This window comes from Gopherus evgoodei, chromosome 1, assembly GCF_007399415.2.
Source record: "Gopherus evgoodei ecotype Sinaloan lineage chromosome 1, rGopEvg1_v1.p, whole genome shotgun sequence".
Taxonomy (NCBI): domain Eukaryota; kingdom Metazoa; phylum Chordata; order Testudines; family Testudinidae; genus Gopherus; species Gopherus evgoodei.
In genome coordinates this window covers 164,843,652-164,857,758 of record NC_044322.1, presented here as the reverse complement: position 1 = coordinate 164,857,758, position 14,107 = coordinate 164,843,652, and the positions used below count along the sequence as shown (strand labels likewise).

General features: G+C 42.3%; 2 protein-coding genes across 12 annotated transcripts in view; one reads left to right on the top strand and one right to left on the bottom strand.

Moving 5' to 3' along the window:
* Positions 1 to 4,786, bottom strand: part of SETD4 (SET domain containing 4) — a 47,009-nt gene extending 42,223 nt beyond the window's left edge. For 5 of the 11 annotated variants that reach the window (XR_004002389.1, XM_030578203.1, XM_030578238.1 and 2 more), the window contains exons 1-3: positions 4,697 to 4,782; positions 2,055 to 2,158; positions 1,049 to 1,144 (exon numbers count right to left, since the gene is read on the bottom strand). Coding sequence is in view for 10 of the 11 variants with exons in the window: in XM_030578203.1 (XP_030434063.1) it covers positions 1,049 to 1,144; positions 2,055 to 2,127 (169 nt within the window). In the remaining variant the exon portion in view is untranslated. Of the gene's footprint in view, positions 1 to 1,048; positions 1,145 to 2,054; positions 2,159 to 2,394; positions 2,441 to 2,789; positions 2,823 to 4,596 lie in introns of all 11 variants that reach the window. The other 6 variants (XM_030578229.1, XM_030578220.1, XM_030578189.1 and 3 more) reach the window with 6 other exon arrangements.
* A 127-nt stretch (positions 4,787 to 4,913) lies between these two features.
* On the top strand, positions 4,914 to 10,782 carry LOC115658807 (carbonyl reductase [NADPH] 1-like). Its single transcript, XM_030578261.1, has 4 exons — positions 4,914 to 5,016; positions 6,090 to 6,408; positions 8,217 to 8,324; positions 10,076 to 10,782. The coding sequence occupies exons 2-4, from the start codon at positions 6,123 to 6,125 to the stop codon at positions 10,510 to 10,512; spliced, it is 831 nt and encodes a 276-aa protein (XP_030434121.1). The 5' UTR covers positions 4,914 to 5,016; positions 6,090 to 6,122; the 3' UTR covers positions 10,513 to 10,782.
* Positions 10,783 to 14,107: the final 3,325 nt, after the last annotated feature.

Genomic DNA, 14,107 nt, shown 5'->3' with positions numbered 1-14,107 from the left:
AGCCTGCCTCACTTCAGACCAGGGGAAAGAGTCACATTCACAGGTGTGGAGGGATAGCTCAGTGGTTTGAGCATTGGCCTGCTAAACCCAGGGTTGTGAGTCCAATTCTTGAGGGGGCCACTTAGGGATCTGAGGCAAAAATCAGTACTTGGTCCTGCTAGTAAAGGCAGGGGGCTGGACTTGATGACCTTCCAAGGTCCTTTTCAGTTCTAGGAGATTAGTATATCTCTTATTATTCCCAGCAGCCCATCCCGTCCCTCAAGACTGTGCTGTATTCAGTTCTCTCTAGGACTCAGTTAACCCTGCTCTTACATGCTCCACTGCTTCCCATCTGTCTGGGCCCCCAGCAGAGCGGTGCCCTGAGACCTAGTGGTGCCCTAGGCGGCTGCCTGTTCTGTCTATGGCTAAGGATGGCCCTATTTGCTAGTTATTTTACACTCAGTGTTTTAGTTGTCACCCTGCAATATCTCTGCACATTTGTTTCTCGATTTATATTATGTACTATCTGCTGCCTTCTAATTTAATTCTGTAAAGATTTTTGAAGATTATTATTAAAGACACACACAGTACACGATCCATTCAAATTTGAATTATTTATTATTGTTGCTATCTGCATTCCATCTCTACATGTTGATAGGTTTATTTAGTTAGTCTCCCAGAACGAATGAGGAAATGGTTACAAGCATAAGTCCTGAGCCTGTCAACACTTACGCAACAGTATTTTACAAATGTGACCAGCTTCCTTAAGGCCTATGACAGCAATCCTACTAGACGTACTACATGAGTGTACCCACTGCCCGTGTAGAGACCCTTTGGCTTCAGTAGTGATTTGCAACAACATAAGGACCCCCTCGTGAGGAACAGCTTGCATACGTGGGCGAGAGTCTACTTGTGAGAGTGAAATTATTCATGTGTGCATTTGTTTGAAGGATTTGAGTCCTTAATGTCTGTACACTGAATACTCATTCCTGAAGAAAACCAGCCAGATGGGGATAAAACCACAGTGAGAACCAGACAACCTAGGATCAATAAGCAATTAAAATATTACCTGAAAACTGTGCTGGTCTCAAATTACGGTCATCAAACCCCCTCTCTTTCAGCCACTTCCTAAGCTGTATATATTCCAGTATGTGACTCTGGTTTACTAAAGGAAGAGAAGAGTGATTAACCTACAGCATACAGTTTAATTAAAAACATGGTGTACTTGTACTGTAGTACAGTGGCTCTCAACCTTCCAGACTACTGTACCTCTTTCGGGAGTATGATTTGTCTAGCGTATCCCCAAGTTTCACCTAACTTAAAAAACTACTTGCTTACAAAATCAGACATCAAAATACAAAATGGCACAGCACACAATTACTGAAAAATTGCTTACTTTCTCATTTTTACCATATAATTGTAAAATAAATCAATTGGAATATAAATATTCTACTCTGAAATGTAAGTACAGTATATAGAGCAGTATAAGCAAGTCATTGTCTGTATGAAATTTTAGTTTGTACAGACTTCACTAGTGCTTTTTACGTAGCCTGTTGTAAAACTAGGCAAATATCTAGATTAGTTGATGTACCTCCTGGAAGACCTCTGAGTACCCCTGCTTGAGAAGTAGTGCTGTAGTAGATTTTTACCATATACATAGAAGAATGGTATTTTATAACATGACACACCATAAGATAGTGAAAAAGGCATCAGTTCTGTTAGGTACTGAATACCCTTAATGTCTCTGATTTCACTGGAAATTGAGCGTATTCAGCATGACCAAGAATCACTCAGCATATTACAAGACAAAACTCAAAGAGTAATACGGTATCATTCTTCAACCAGAAACAGAATCCACAAAGCTAAACATGGACAAAGGAAGACTGTAAGTTAAAGCATATTAAAACCAGAAAATAAAATGATTGTTCACATGTAATGGCTGATATCCACGATTACTCTTGTCAAGACATGTAGGAGTTCTAACATGCACAGACTAGAAAGATCCCTTGCCAAGTAACTAATTATTCTGTTGTCTCCCTGAATGCAAGTGAAGAATAGATGAAAACATACAGTACCTCCATTTGAAGGCAAACTGCTAAATTGTTTTCTTCTTCTCTTTCTACCGGTCCGACCTCTATTTTTCCGCATGGTAAGAAAAACTTCACTTCAGGTATACAACCTGAATGAAAAATGGGAAAACAGTCAAGTTCTTTTTTGATATTTCTTTCAGTTCCTGCATATAGAAGATTACTCACTCCAAACTTTTACAAATATACACAAAAGAAATTAAAGTCTTCATATTCTACATGCTTCAGCTTTTCATCTCAGAAAACGCAGGACACACAAGCACTTGAATGAGCAATGCAAGGAGAGGAGAGGGAAGCAAAAAGCTTCCATTCCATGCTGCCATCTTACCTAAGAACTGGGCATAATCCCCTGGGGAACAGAGGCACTCCCATTTCTACATTTAAAAATAAAGCAGTTTCCATGCAGAAACATTATTAATTTACAGTTATGTTGATACAGTGAATAATATAACCCGTATATAAAATTCACAGCAAGAGCATTTAAAATAACTATTTTCAATTAAAAAGTATGAGAGAGATAAGGTGGGTGAGGTAGTATCCTTTTATTGGACCAACTTCTGTGGGTAAGACAAGTCTTCAAGCTACAACAGAAGATGGTTCAATAAAAAAAGTATTACCTCACCCACGTTGTTTCTTTAATATCCAGGGTCTGACACAGCTACACAACCACTGCATTTAAAAGTATGAACACAACACATATAATTTACATAAATATTCCATGACCTTTGCAGTTCATTTACTCAATGAATGACAAGACTGACATAGAAAAAAATTAACATGTTATTCCAATAACAATCGTAACTCTGACCTACAACATATAAAATATTTCATAAAATACCTACACAGTTATAAATTTCAAGTAGTCAAGTAACACATATTCCTTTGATATATTTGACTAAATTATTTGTAAGCACATCTTACAGGTTAGCATTTAATAATTGGAGATATACCCATCTCCTAGAACTAGAAGGGACCTTGAAAGATCATTGAGTCCAGCCCCCTACCTTCACTAGCTGGACCAAGTATTGATTTTTGCCCCAGATCCCCAAGTGGCCCCCTCAAGGCTTGAACTACCAACCCTGGGGTTAGCAGGCCAATGCTCAAACCACTGAACTATCCCTCCCCCTAGGATACATGACAATACTGTCATTAACTGAACTGAACCATAGCTTAACTATAAGTGAAAGAAACGTTTTTTATACGAATTAACGGGGGCAAGCCATACTTCAAAAAGAAGACAACAGGACAAAATGAGAAAATAGTCCATTTGGAGAGCACCAATTTTGACAGTGAAAACTATCAAGTAAGCACAATATATCATTGCTGGGTGCAAGACCACCACCACACACACTATGACACAGTAATTTCTATTTCCTGACATTGGTGTTAGAACAATTTGTACAGTGGGGGTGCTGAGAGCCACTGAACAAAACCGTAAACCCTGTGTAAAATGGCAATCACTTCAAGCCACAGTGTGTTCCTGCACCCCTTTCCAGGGCACATTTTTGAATGTGGGTGTACAGGTGACAGGGCTGGCTCCAGGCACCAGCTGTGCAAGCTCCTCCTTGGGGCGGCAGAGTCTAGGGGGCAGCATTCCGCCCAATCCTAGGGCAGCACGGCCGCTTTTTTATTTTTTTTTTTTGTTCGCTGCTCCGGCCGCCCTGTAGGGGGCGGTGGCGCGGAGCGCCCTGCAGCAAACTAGGCAGGGCAACCTGCGTCCTTCCCTCCCCGCCGACCTGAGCGGAGCCCTGCCAGCAGGTGGCGCGGCGGTCGGGGGCGCGTGCTGAGCGCCCTGCTGAAGCGCTGGCCGCCGCCCTTCTCTCCCTCCCCCCCATTAGACAGGGCCCGCACTCTGCACCAGGAGTCCCCTGGCTCTGGTCGCCCTGTAGGGATTTTTTTGTTTTGTTTTTCCCCTGCTTTGGCGGTTGCGCTGTTGTTTCTCTCCCCGCCCCTCCCACTTAACCTGCTCCAGCCCCGCCATTTTTGTGTTGTGCCCCCCGCCCCAGCTTTGCTGCTCCAGCCGCGCCTTTTTTCCCCAGTTTTGCTGATCCAGTGCCCCCCCCCGGTTGTTTTTTTTTTTTTGCTTGGGGCGGCAAAAAAGCCAGAGCCGGCCCTGACAGGTGTGGGTGAATTTCCCAATAAAAGGAGCATATCCCTTTAGGGGAGAGGATGACGAGTCTAACACACGTGCATCACTTCTTCCACAGGTCTACAGCTGTAAGCCAGAAAGCCTACGTGTGTGTGTGTGTTTCCCCCTCCAGTTCCGGCATCAGGCCTTTTCTTAACAAATGGCTAGATCTCTAATAGCAGCACTGCTACTGAACTGAGTAACAATATTACTTCTAGCTCCTTGGATTTTCAGAGCCCTGCGCGAGAGATTAAATAAATAACAAACGTCTCTACCACCACGGGAGCTAGCTATGACAACTCCCTGCGTTCACAGCTCCGATCGCTGTCTGGAGTACCCCGGCTACATTTTCTGGTTCTTTCCTCAGTTGCCATTAGAAAAAGAGCTTTAAAAAACATCTACCCGCTAATGCCTGTAAATAATACCATTGAAAATGCAGCCTTTCGCTTACAGCTCCAGATCACAGACAGACAACACATGGTAACTCAAAAAACTCACTTACACCCAAGTCAGGCCCAGCGGCCAGACTGCTTGCGCTCAGCCCCCAAGGACACAGCTGCAGTACAGCCCCGTGTTTCCTGCCTCCTCTCCCGCAGTCCCACCCTCAGCTCGGAGCCGCAGCCAGCAAACACACATAAAGCGCCGCCTCCAGCTCGCTCTCTCCTCTCGCTGTTCTCTTATCAGGCGGCAGAAGCGTCTGTATCTAGGGCGAGAGGTCCCCGCCCTCTCGGATCAATCCTTCTGGGCAGTTGCATAAACATCCTTGGATCTTAGCGTAGGAGCTCGAAGCAGCTAAAGAGGCTGAGCTACATATTGCCAGAGGTGAGTTTGCAAGTTGCTTTCTTCACCCGAGCACCCCCTTCCCCAGCCAACCCACCCCCGGGGGGCAGCTTGCATAAAACGTTCCTTGCAGCCTGCCTTGGCTTGTTACGGAGATCAGACCTCATTTCTTGTGCAGGGCCGGCCTTGGGGAAAGTGATGTTCTGGGTGAACTTGTATTTTGGTGCCCTCCCATGGCCCCTGTGGGCTACCCACCCCCTGTTGCCACTAATCCCTGCCCCATTCCCCCTCCTGTACCCCTAATCCCTGCACTGTGCCCTCTGCTCCTAACTGGTGCACCCTGCTCCTGTGCCCACATTGGGAAATGACTTGGATGCAGGGAGCAGCGGGCATTGCTGCTCGCCCTTCCCCCTCCCCCATGCTGCTCCTCCACACAACCCTATGGGCTAGGGGGAGGCGAGCGAGGATTGACGTCAGGGTTCTGTGCACTTTCCTGAGCTTGGCTGCGTAAGGGAAGGACAGGAGAGCAGTAGTCCAGGTGGGGAAAGTGACATGGATACATGGAGCTCTTGGTGTTGCTCCTCATTTCCCCTCTGTGCCCCTGCCTCCTAGGGGGGCACGAAGGAAACGGAGCGGGGGAGGGGAGGAAGTAGCTGTGCATTACTTACATGCCACATTCCTCCGGGAAGAGGAAGCAGTGACTTGGAGAAATCTGGGTGCCCCCCATCGAGCACTCCCCTGCCAGCTGGGAGCAGCTTCTGATGCTATATTGGCAGTGCTTACTTCTGCACTGCCACACAGCACTCCCTTAACCATGGCACCTCTAGGCAATTGCAGGGTAGCTCACCCCTGAGGCCAGCCCTGTCCCTGATTGCCCTACCCTGCTCTTTGGCTCACATTCATTTGCAAAGCATTTGAAGAAGCAAGCTACAGGATCAGTGCCGAGTGTTCGGTGAAAAACTGGAGACCAACCTCATTTTGCCCAATTATTTCTTGGTTTGGCAACAGGAGAGAAATGTACATTTGCAGAAAATTGCATAGAGAGCAAGCAGGTAGGTGTGCATAGTCACAGTAACCAAATATATACACTTTTTATATTCTTTTGCCTGTTGCAGTGAACTTATTTTGCCATCCACTAGCTCGGGAGGATGTCCAGCACCCCAGTAGCTCTGGTGACCGGGGGCAACAAAGGGATTGGATTTGCTATTGTGCGGGATCTGTGTAAGCAGTTCACTGGGGATGTGTACCTGACAGCCCGGGATCCAGGACGGGGTCAGGCTGCGGTGACAAAGCTGCAGGAGGAGGGACTGAACCCACTTTTCCACCAGCTGGACATCGACAATCTGCAGAGTATCCGGACTCTGCGGGACTTCCTGAAGGAGAAATACGGAGGGCTTAATGTGCTGGTTAACAACGCAGGGATTGGTTTCAAAGGTAAAATGCTGGCTCATTGGCAAGGCTTTGTGAGCTGTAAATTACATGCAGAATGATGAATAGGTGGTGTCTGCTTTTACAAGAATCATGCTCACTAGAAAGGCAACCAAGTATGATGATACCTAGCTCATCCCTGTGCCAGCAGAGAGCTGTTCCCTCCCTGACATTTTTCTGGTGCTTTGTCAGATCTTATTTTTGATCTTGCCTTCTCTGCTGTGTTAGCTCAAGATATAACTCAAATTATGTAACCCAACTCATGTCCACACACACATCTCTAGAGAGTGTAGATAACTCAATTTAACTCTGCAGGAAACATACCTATAGGGAACTATTTACCATGGTGATGAACACTGTATAAATATACAGACTATTCAGAAGCTATTCCTGCCAACTTAATTTCCTCTACTTACTTTGGGAGACTTAAAAATATTATAGGACTCTATTTGTCAGGAGGCTTCTCTTGATGTTTAGCCTAAATTGTTCTTTCCTTAAGTTAATCTTGCTACTCTGATTGCCTCTTGTACCATTTTAAATAATTTCCCTGTGACCTGAATGATGTTGCCCTTCAAATACTGGAATTGGCATTAAACTGATCTGTTGTTGAATGTATTCATGCATAAATCACTATCTCAACAGAAACTTCTTTTTGTAAGGTGTATGCATAGTGGGACGTGCTTGCCATGTAATGACCTTGCACAGAACTCTTAATAGTGCTGGGGGATTCTAGCAAAGGTTATTTATCACACAGGTGGATGTCACAAAAAAAAAAATGTATCAGCTCACAAACCGCAGCCATCTGCCCTGAGCTCTGGGAAAACCTGCTTAAAAAGAGATTTTAAAATGTAGTAAATGTTGATAAAGAACAAAAACTCTTATGTCCTAGTTACAGTTTACATTTCTTATTTGGGAGCTATTATCTTGACTTACTGCTGCTTTACCCCTGTTTGATGCTGAAACCATTGAAATCAGTGGTGAATTGGGCCTCATGTCAGTATTCTGTAAATAGTGGTGTCCTGGCACATTTGCTCAAGAGAACAGGTAAGGTGGTTATTAGCAGTGCCTTCAAGGAATATCTCCACTAGTTTTAAGCAAAAGGTGTTCAGTTACAGCTACTCCTTAAAGTTGCCTGCAGGTATGTTGTATTTAGCAAGGGGACTACAAAAATTGGTATCTATTTACACTATTTGGAGAGCCCTCATGCTTGTAGTATCTGAGTACCTACTGCAGGATGACAGTGCTCCCTGTTTCTTCCTTCCCTGCCACAAAGAAACAGGCTTAGTTGCCCCCATTTGCTGCAGTTCTTCAAAAGCTTGATGTTGCCTGCATGGGAATCCTATCTCTGTGCCCCTATCTCTGTGCAGCACTCATCATCCTGGCTCACAACGCATGCTGAAACTCGACACCACCACCAGCAACAACCCAGCCATTGCCTAATGCGCATGATTGAGCACTAAATCTGTATAAAGAATGCAGCTCCCTGCCCTGTTTTGGGACAAAAGTTGTCATCAGCTCTTGTGGGGGGAGCACAGAACCCTAAACTAAGAGTTCTTAGCAGGTGAAAATCTTCTCAATCTTCCACTAATCTAATATTGCATATTTGGGCCTTTGCATTTTAAAATGTTAATCTTTGCCGCACTGTGTACCTGTTACTTTTCTGCACTTTCTCTGTTAAACATCTGCTTCCTAATTTATACAGAAATGACTGTAGAAGGAATTAGGATTAACTCTAGTTTTCAGAGACCTGTATTTTCCCATTAACCTGTGAGCATAACTTCAGTGTTATATATTTTTCTTCTCCCTGTGAACAGTTGCTGATACCACTCCATTTGCTATTCAAGCAGAGGTTACAATGAGAACAAACTTTTTTGCAACAAGGGATGTCTGCACGGAGTTGCTACCCCTCATAAAGCCTCATGGTAAGTATAACCTAACAAATACCAAAGTATCATCAAGAATAACTCTTGCCTCTCACAAGGGGGCAAACCCTACTCTCTGTTAGGAATTCGCTGCCCACAGGCGTACCAGTGCATTTCTGCTGCATCAAAGGTAAGAAGACAAGAATAGCTAGCATGCATGTCTTGACACACACAGAATATGTCTGCTTTTTAAATCTAAAGTTGCTTCTGTTCCAATCCCTTTCTTTACTAATGGCTTATTTCGGAAGTGCTTATCCATGCCATTATGCAGAAATGAAAGATTGTCAATTGCCTCATCTGTCCTTGCTTCGGACAGGAGGAAATGGGGATATTTCAATGTCCTGCTTGCTTACAAACATGGAGCACCGAGTCTGAGTTCAGGATGCTGTACAGGCTTGCACCCACAGTCACTGAAGAAACCTAGCTCCTTAGTCATGTTGCTGTCTTCCTGCAGAGAAGTTTCACTCTATGTACATTGCAGCCCTTTTTTTGGGAGCTGACACATTTGTCAGCATCAGGTATGCCATTAAAATACCATATTATTTTGAAAGGTAGTGAAGATCACCCCATGTGGCAATAAATGCTACAGAATGAAAGAGTTGTATAGGTCCACATAATAATGGTAAACAGAATGGGAGAGGTCAGGAAGAGACAAACTAAGCTCACAAATATAATACCGTTTTATTATCAACATACAGATGATCGGTTTTTCACTGTGCGTGCAGCAGTTCTGTTTTCCCAGCTGAACCTCTGGGAATGTCTTAGAACCCTGGGATGTCACAGGTGGAGATGTTTGAAAGGGACATATGTTAAACTTTCCCCAAAATCTAAGTTTTGTAAAAACTTGGTTATACAACACCAAAAACCAGTAGAAGGATTCCATGGCTTTGTTCAAAACCAGCAAACATTCCCATACTATAAAGATAAATGATCTGGAAAGGATATCTGTACTTATTTAGATAAAGTTTTTACTTCTGGAGGGTGTATTTGGGTTTTTAAGAGACAACTCCTCTTTTCAGCACACATCCCTCAGTGGACAGAATCATTATCTGGAAACATACAGAAGGAAGGAATCCTACACGCATTCAATATATGGGAGGATTGGCTGACCGAGACGTGCAGTTGCAGAATCAGTCGTCCTCTTCCCATTTCCCCCACCTTGATGCTGGGACACACATTGCACTCTGTTATGTGTTTGGCTTTCAGATCCCCTTCATGGGCTCTACACAGCCTACCTCTCCCCAGTGCAGTGGAACCCTATTGCTTGTGTTGCATTCAAGGCCCTCCTAACCTGTAGGTAGGACTCTTTCCCTAGGAATTTTGAGACCTCTTCATTCATACCAATTTTAAGTAGAAGGGAGAACAAAATTCCTATCAAAAGTCCCATGCCCCAATTTTGCAAACACTGCTGAGGGGAGGGTTTAATATTGTACATAGGCCCATTTTTGTTGTTGGGATTTTTTTAAATGGGATTATTCATGGAAGCATGGTGTTTGGCAGTGAGTGTTTGCAGGATCGGAATTTGTTTATTCAGAAATATCCCTATTTAAAATTGTAGCGGTGGGACATGTCAAATATTTGCTAGCAATTCTATTACATCCAACAGTGTCTTTTGGTTTGGTTTTTAAACTGTTGTTCTGAAAAGCAATTAACATACATAGACCTTCATGGAGCACTTTTCAGGATCAAGACCTAATATTGTGTATGGGCTTGTTTGTTGTATGTATTTATTTATAATTTTCTTTTAATAGGCAGAGTCGTGAATGTATCTAGCATGGCAAGTGTATCAGCTCTGGCAAGATGTAGCCAGGACCTGCAGCAGAAGTTTCGTAATGACACAATCACTGAGGAGGAGCTAGTGAAACTCATGACAAAGTTTGTGGAGGATACCAAGAACGGAGTGCATGAGAAGGAGGGCTGGCCAAATACTGCTTACGGTGTGTCCAAAATTGGAGTCACGGTCTTGTCCAGAATCCAGGCCCAGATGTTGAACAAGGAAAGGAAAGCTGATCGAATTCTTCTAAATGCTTGTTGCCCTGGATGGGTGAGAACTGACATGGCAGGTCCCAATGCCACTAAAAGCCCAGAGGAGGGAGCTGAGACTCCAGTTTATTTAGCCCTTTTAGCTCCTGATGCTGATGGGCCTCATGGGCATCTGATTAGTGAAAAGAAAGTGCAAAAGTGGTAAACTTGCCTTGACAAACCTTTATTTGTATGTGTGAGATGCAGTCCAAAAACAATATCAGATATTATTGATTTATTGTAGGTATCAATAATTAAGCATCTGTAAATGTTCTTGCCATTTCTAGTATCTTATTACAGTTTATAGAATACACATAAGGTTTCTGCTATTGTAAAATAATTGCAGTTTAGAATAGTGCATTAATTAAACTGTACCTTAATTTAGTTTTTAAAAGTATGGAAAGTGTTGAAATAAAAAAAGTGTAGTTTAATAAGCTAAAACGCATTTGTTGATATTTATATTCTCTTTAGTAGAGTGGGAGGAAGGGAAGAGGTCTGTTCTTTTTAGTGATTTCACGTACTGTTCCTGGTGAGATTATGATGTCTAACTATTTGATCTTAAAACTAACCATATCAGTCTGGAATAGAAAGTCATTCCATTTTAAGTGAGATGGCAAAGACGGATGACTTGGCGAAACCGTTCCTGCAAACCATTTTATTCTCAGCCCAGAAGTCCCCAAGAGACTGCATATGCTGTTTAGTTGAATGCTTCTTCAAACTCTTCAGTATGTAGGAGCCTCATTCTGCTCCCACTGAAGTCAGCGGCAAAATCCCATTGACCTCAATGAGAGTAGGATCCAGCTGGGACACTCAGTCTTCTGAAGCTAAAGAGTAGTTTGATAATTCATAATAAAGGCTTGGAGATACTAGATCTATAGTCAGATTCACCCTGAGAGTAATTTTTAGTCCATTGTAAATTAAATCACATTTTGTGGTGTTCTCATGCCCACAGTGAATTAATAAACTCAGGTAGTCTTAGCCTTTTGTCCACAGCTTCAGAATAAATTAACCTAGTTCCTATGGTGGTAAAAAAAAAATAGGGTAACATTTATTGTTGATTTTCAGCTCTCTCTTCTAATACTACAAAACATGAACAGTTCAACTGCTTGACAAGTACCATGTAAACAAATAATTTTATTGCAGCTCTATGTTGAATGCCCTGACCAATACACTCAAAAGAGGCAGTGAGAATTTTTTTTTTTTTAAGTATTTTTATAATTCTTTCTCCCAAACTTTCATCCCCAAGCTTCTATGCACAGATGGAGTTTTAAGGATAGCAGGTAAACCTGATTTATCAGGATTATTTTAGATTGTAACTTCATTAGGACAGGGACTGTCTTTTACTTTGCATTTGTACAATAGGGCCTTACATTTATGCCTAACACAGTGACACTTTGACTGAGGCTCACGAGTCACAAGTGGCTCTTTAATGCATCTCCTGCGGCTCTTTGCAGCACATGATATTAAAATACAGTGTGATTTTAATTATAAGCCCAGCAGGAGGCTTTTTACTATGTTAACAACCAATTAAGTTAATAACTTATTTGCTGTGAGACTATTCTAGATATATAAAACTAAATATTTTCCTTGTCATTCATATTACCGTGGCTCTTCTTGGTAATGTTGATTGCTAATTTGGCTCCTGAACTACTGAGATCTCAGTATCACTGCTGTATTAAATATAATTTAATGATAATACCAAATGAAAAACTTATTCAAACTGCCTCCCTGGCATATTCCACAACACAGAAATACCACTCATCTGGCCTTGTCCAATGCTTGTGATCTAAGCATAAAAAAGCACAGTCCCAAATTAAATAGTGGAAGTGAAGCCACTTATTATTGCAGCTGTACTATATTTCTGCATATTATAACCACTTTCTGTATCACCCAGGCACCAAAAATATGAGAACACAATTCTAGACATTCAGTAACAATTTCATGTTGTTCTGACTACAGGCCTATAAACATAAATACTGTCAGGATACTATGATCTGCCATATACCATGTGTACTTGATGTTTAGGTTGTGTAGCTGCAATACTTACACCTGCACTGGTCAAAGTATCCAGAATGCTGTTTACATACGAGCTGTCAGTTGTTGATTTACACCCAAAGAAATCAATAACCTATTTTAATAATAAAAATAGTCATGAAGGAAAATGCAACCTGAACACAAGGGCCTGATCAGACCAGTGTAATAGTGCTCATTGCTACACTGACTGTACAAACTAACAATGGCCTGTCTACACAGCAAGTTGTAGCAAGCCAGGATGTGAATCTACAGTGCCCCAGGTTGCTGCACAATAGTGTCCCATGCAGACACTGCTCCAGCACAGTGAAAGACCACAAGTGTGGCTTTACATTGTTGGAGTAGCCTCTGAGACCTTATCCACTCGGGTATGCTGGGGTGGTTTCTGAGACCTCATTAACTTGGTTCCCAAGAACTCCGCTCTACTCCAAATTCATTACTGAGGTTTCTTTACTGGCACACAATCAAACTATACTTGAGTACATCAGGATGAAGAATGGGAGTGGGTACAAGGGATACCATACATCCAAACCTCCTTCCTTAATGTCGATTCACATTACATTCACTATACATTGCATCACATGTGGGACTGACTTGGTGACTTTAGAGAAACCAATCTCTGTCCACACGCTATCCGTGTTTGACTTTACTTTTTGCCCCATCTTTACACTCCCAATTTCTCTTGTCCATTGGTATCTTGTTCTTAGTAAATGGTTTCTTGGGTGTTCCCCCACTTATATTAGCCAGCTCAGACATTCTGTTTTTTAGCCCACTGATCCATTTGCTTATTTTAACACAAACATTTCATTTTCAGCCTGCTGATCCAGTTACCTCCCTAATCCTGTCCAAAAAATGAGGCTTCCCCTATATTCCATTGTGTATGTCAAGCCATCTTATATTCCATTGCTATTCTTCTTTTTATTTCTTTTTTCCATAATTATTTATTTCATTTGCATCATCTTCCTGTCTTTCTGTGCTGTCTTCCTAAGTTTATTACCTTGCAACACATTCCCAATAGTTGTAATTATTTGAATCACCATAACTACTAGGCTCAAAGTACGAACTAGGGAGTGTAAGATCACAGCCTATGGTATAGTCCACCAGGCTGTAATCCCACATTGTAAGATTGCTATGCCTGTAAAGCAGCCTTCTGTAATTTTAACTTCGCTTTTTTTTTTTAATTGAATTGTAAAAAAAAACTGGTACAAAATAGATTTTTTTTTCCATTTATCACAGGGAATTTAGGTGTAAAACAACACATAGGCCAATTAAAATAACATTTCCTAGGTCCATACCAGAAGTGGTCCTTTCCAGCCACCATGCAGTACTTGTTATCAGTTTTTACTTTACCAGCTTTACAGCCTCTCAATCGTATTGTGCAATTTGTTCCCCAAAGTGAACTTACATGCCAGTACCTGTATCTGTAAGACTTTACGTCTGCATGTATAAGTGTCTGCCAGATGCAAACAGCTATATAAGACCTTGCACTGTCTTGCAACAATATTTGGGGAGGGAAAACAAATTCCTTCCACACCGTTTGGGTTGCAGTGGTCTCACATTTAACTTCATTGTATTGGACCCTTGTTAATTTTCTTATACTGCACCAATTGGTGTCACCTCCCTTGTATCCCATTTTTAACTTTTCTGTGGTGATAAGAGGATAAGTTTTCTTGCTCCCTATCACTTAAGGCTGCTTTTACATTGTATAGTATGTAACTAGAACCAGATTT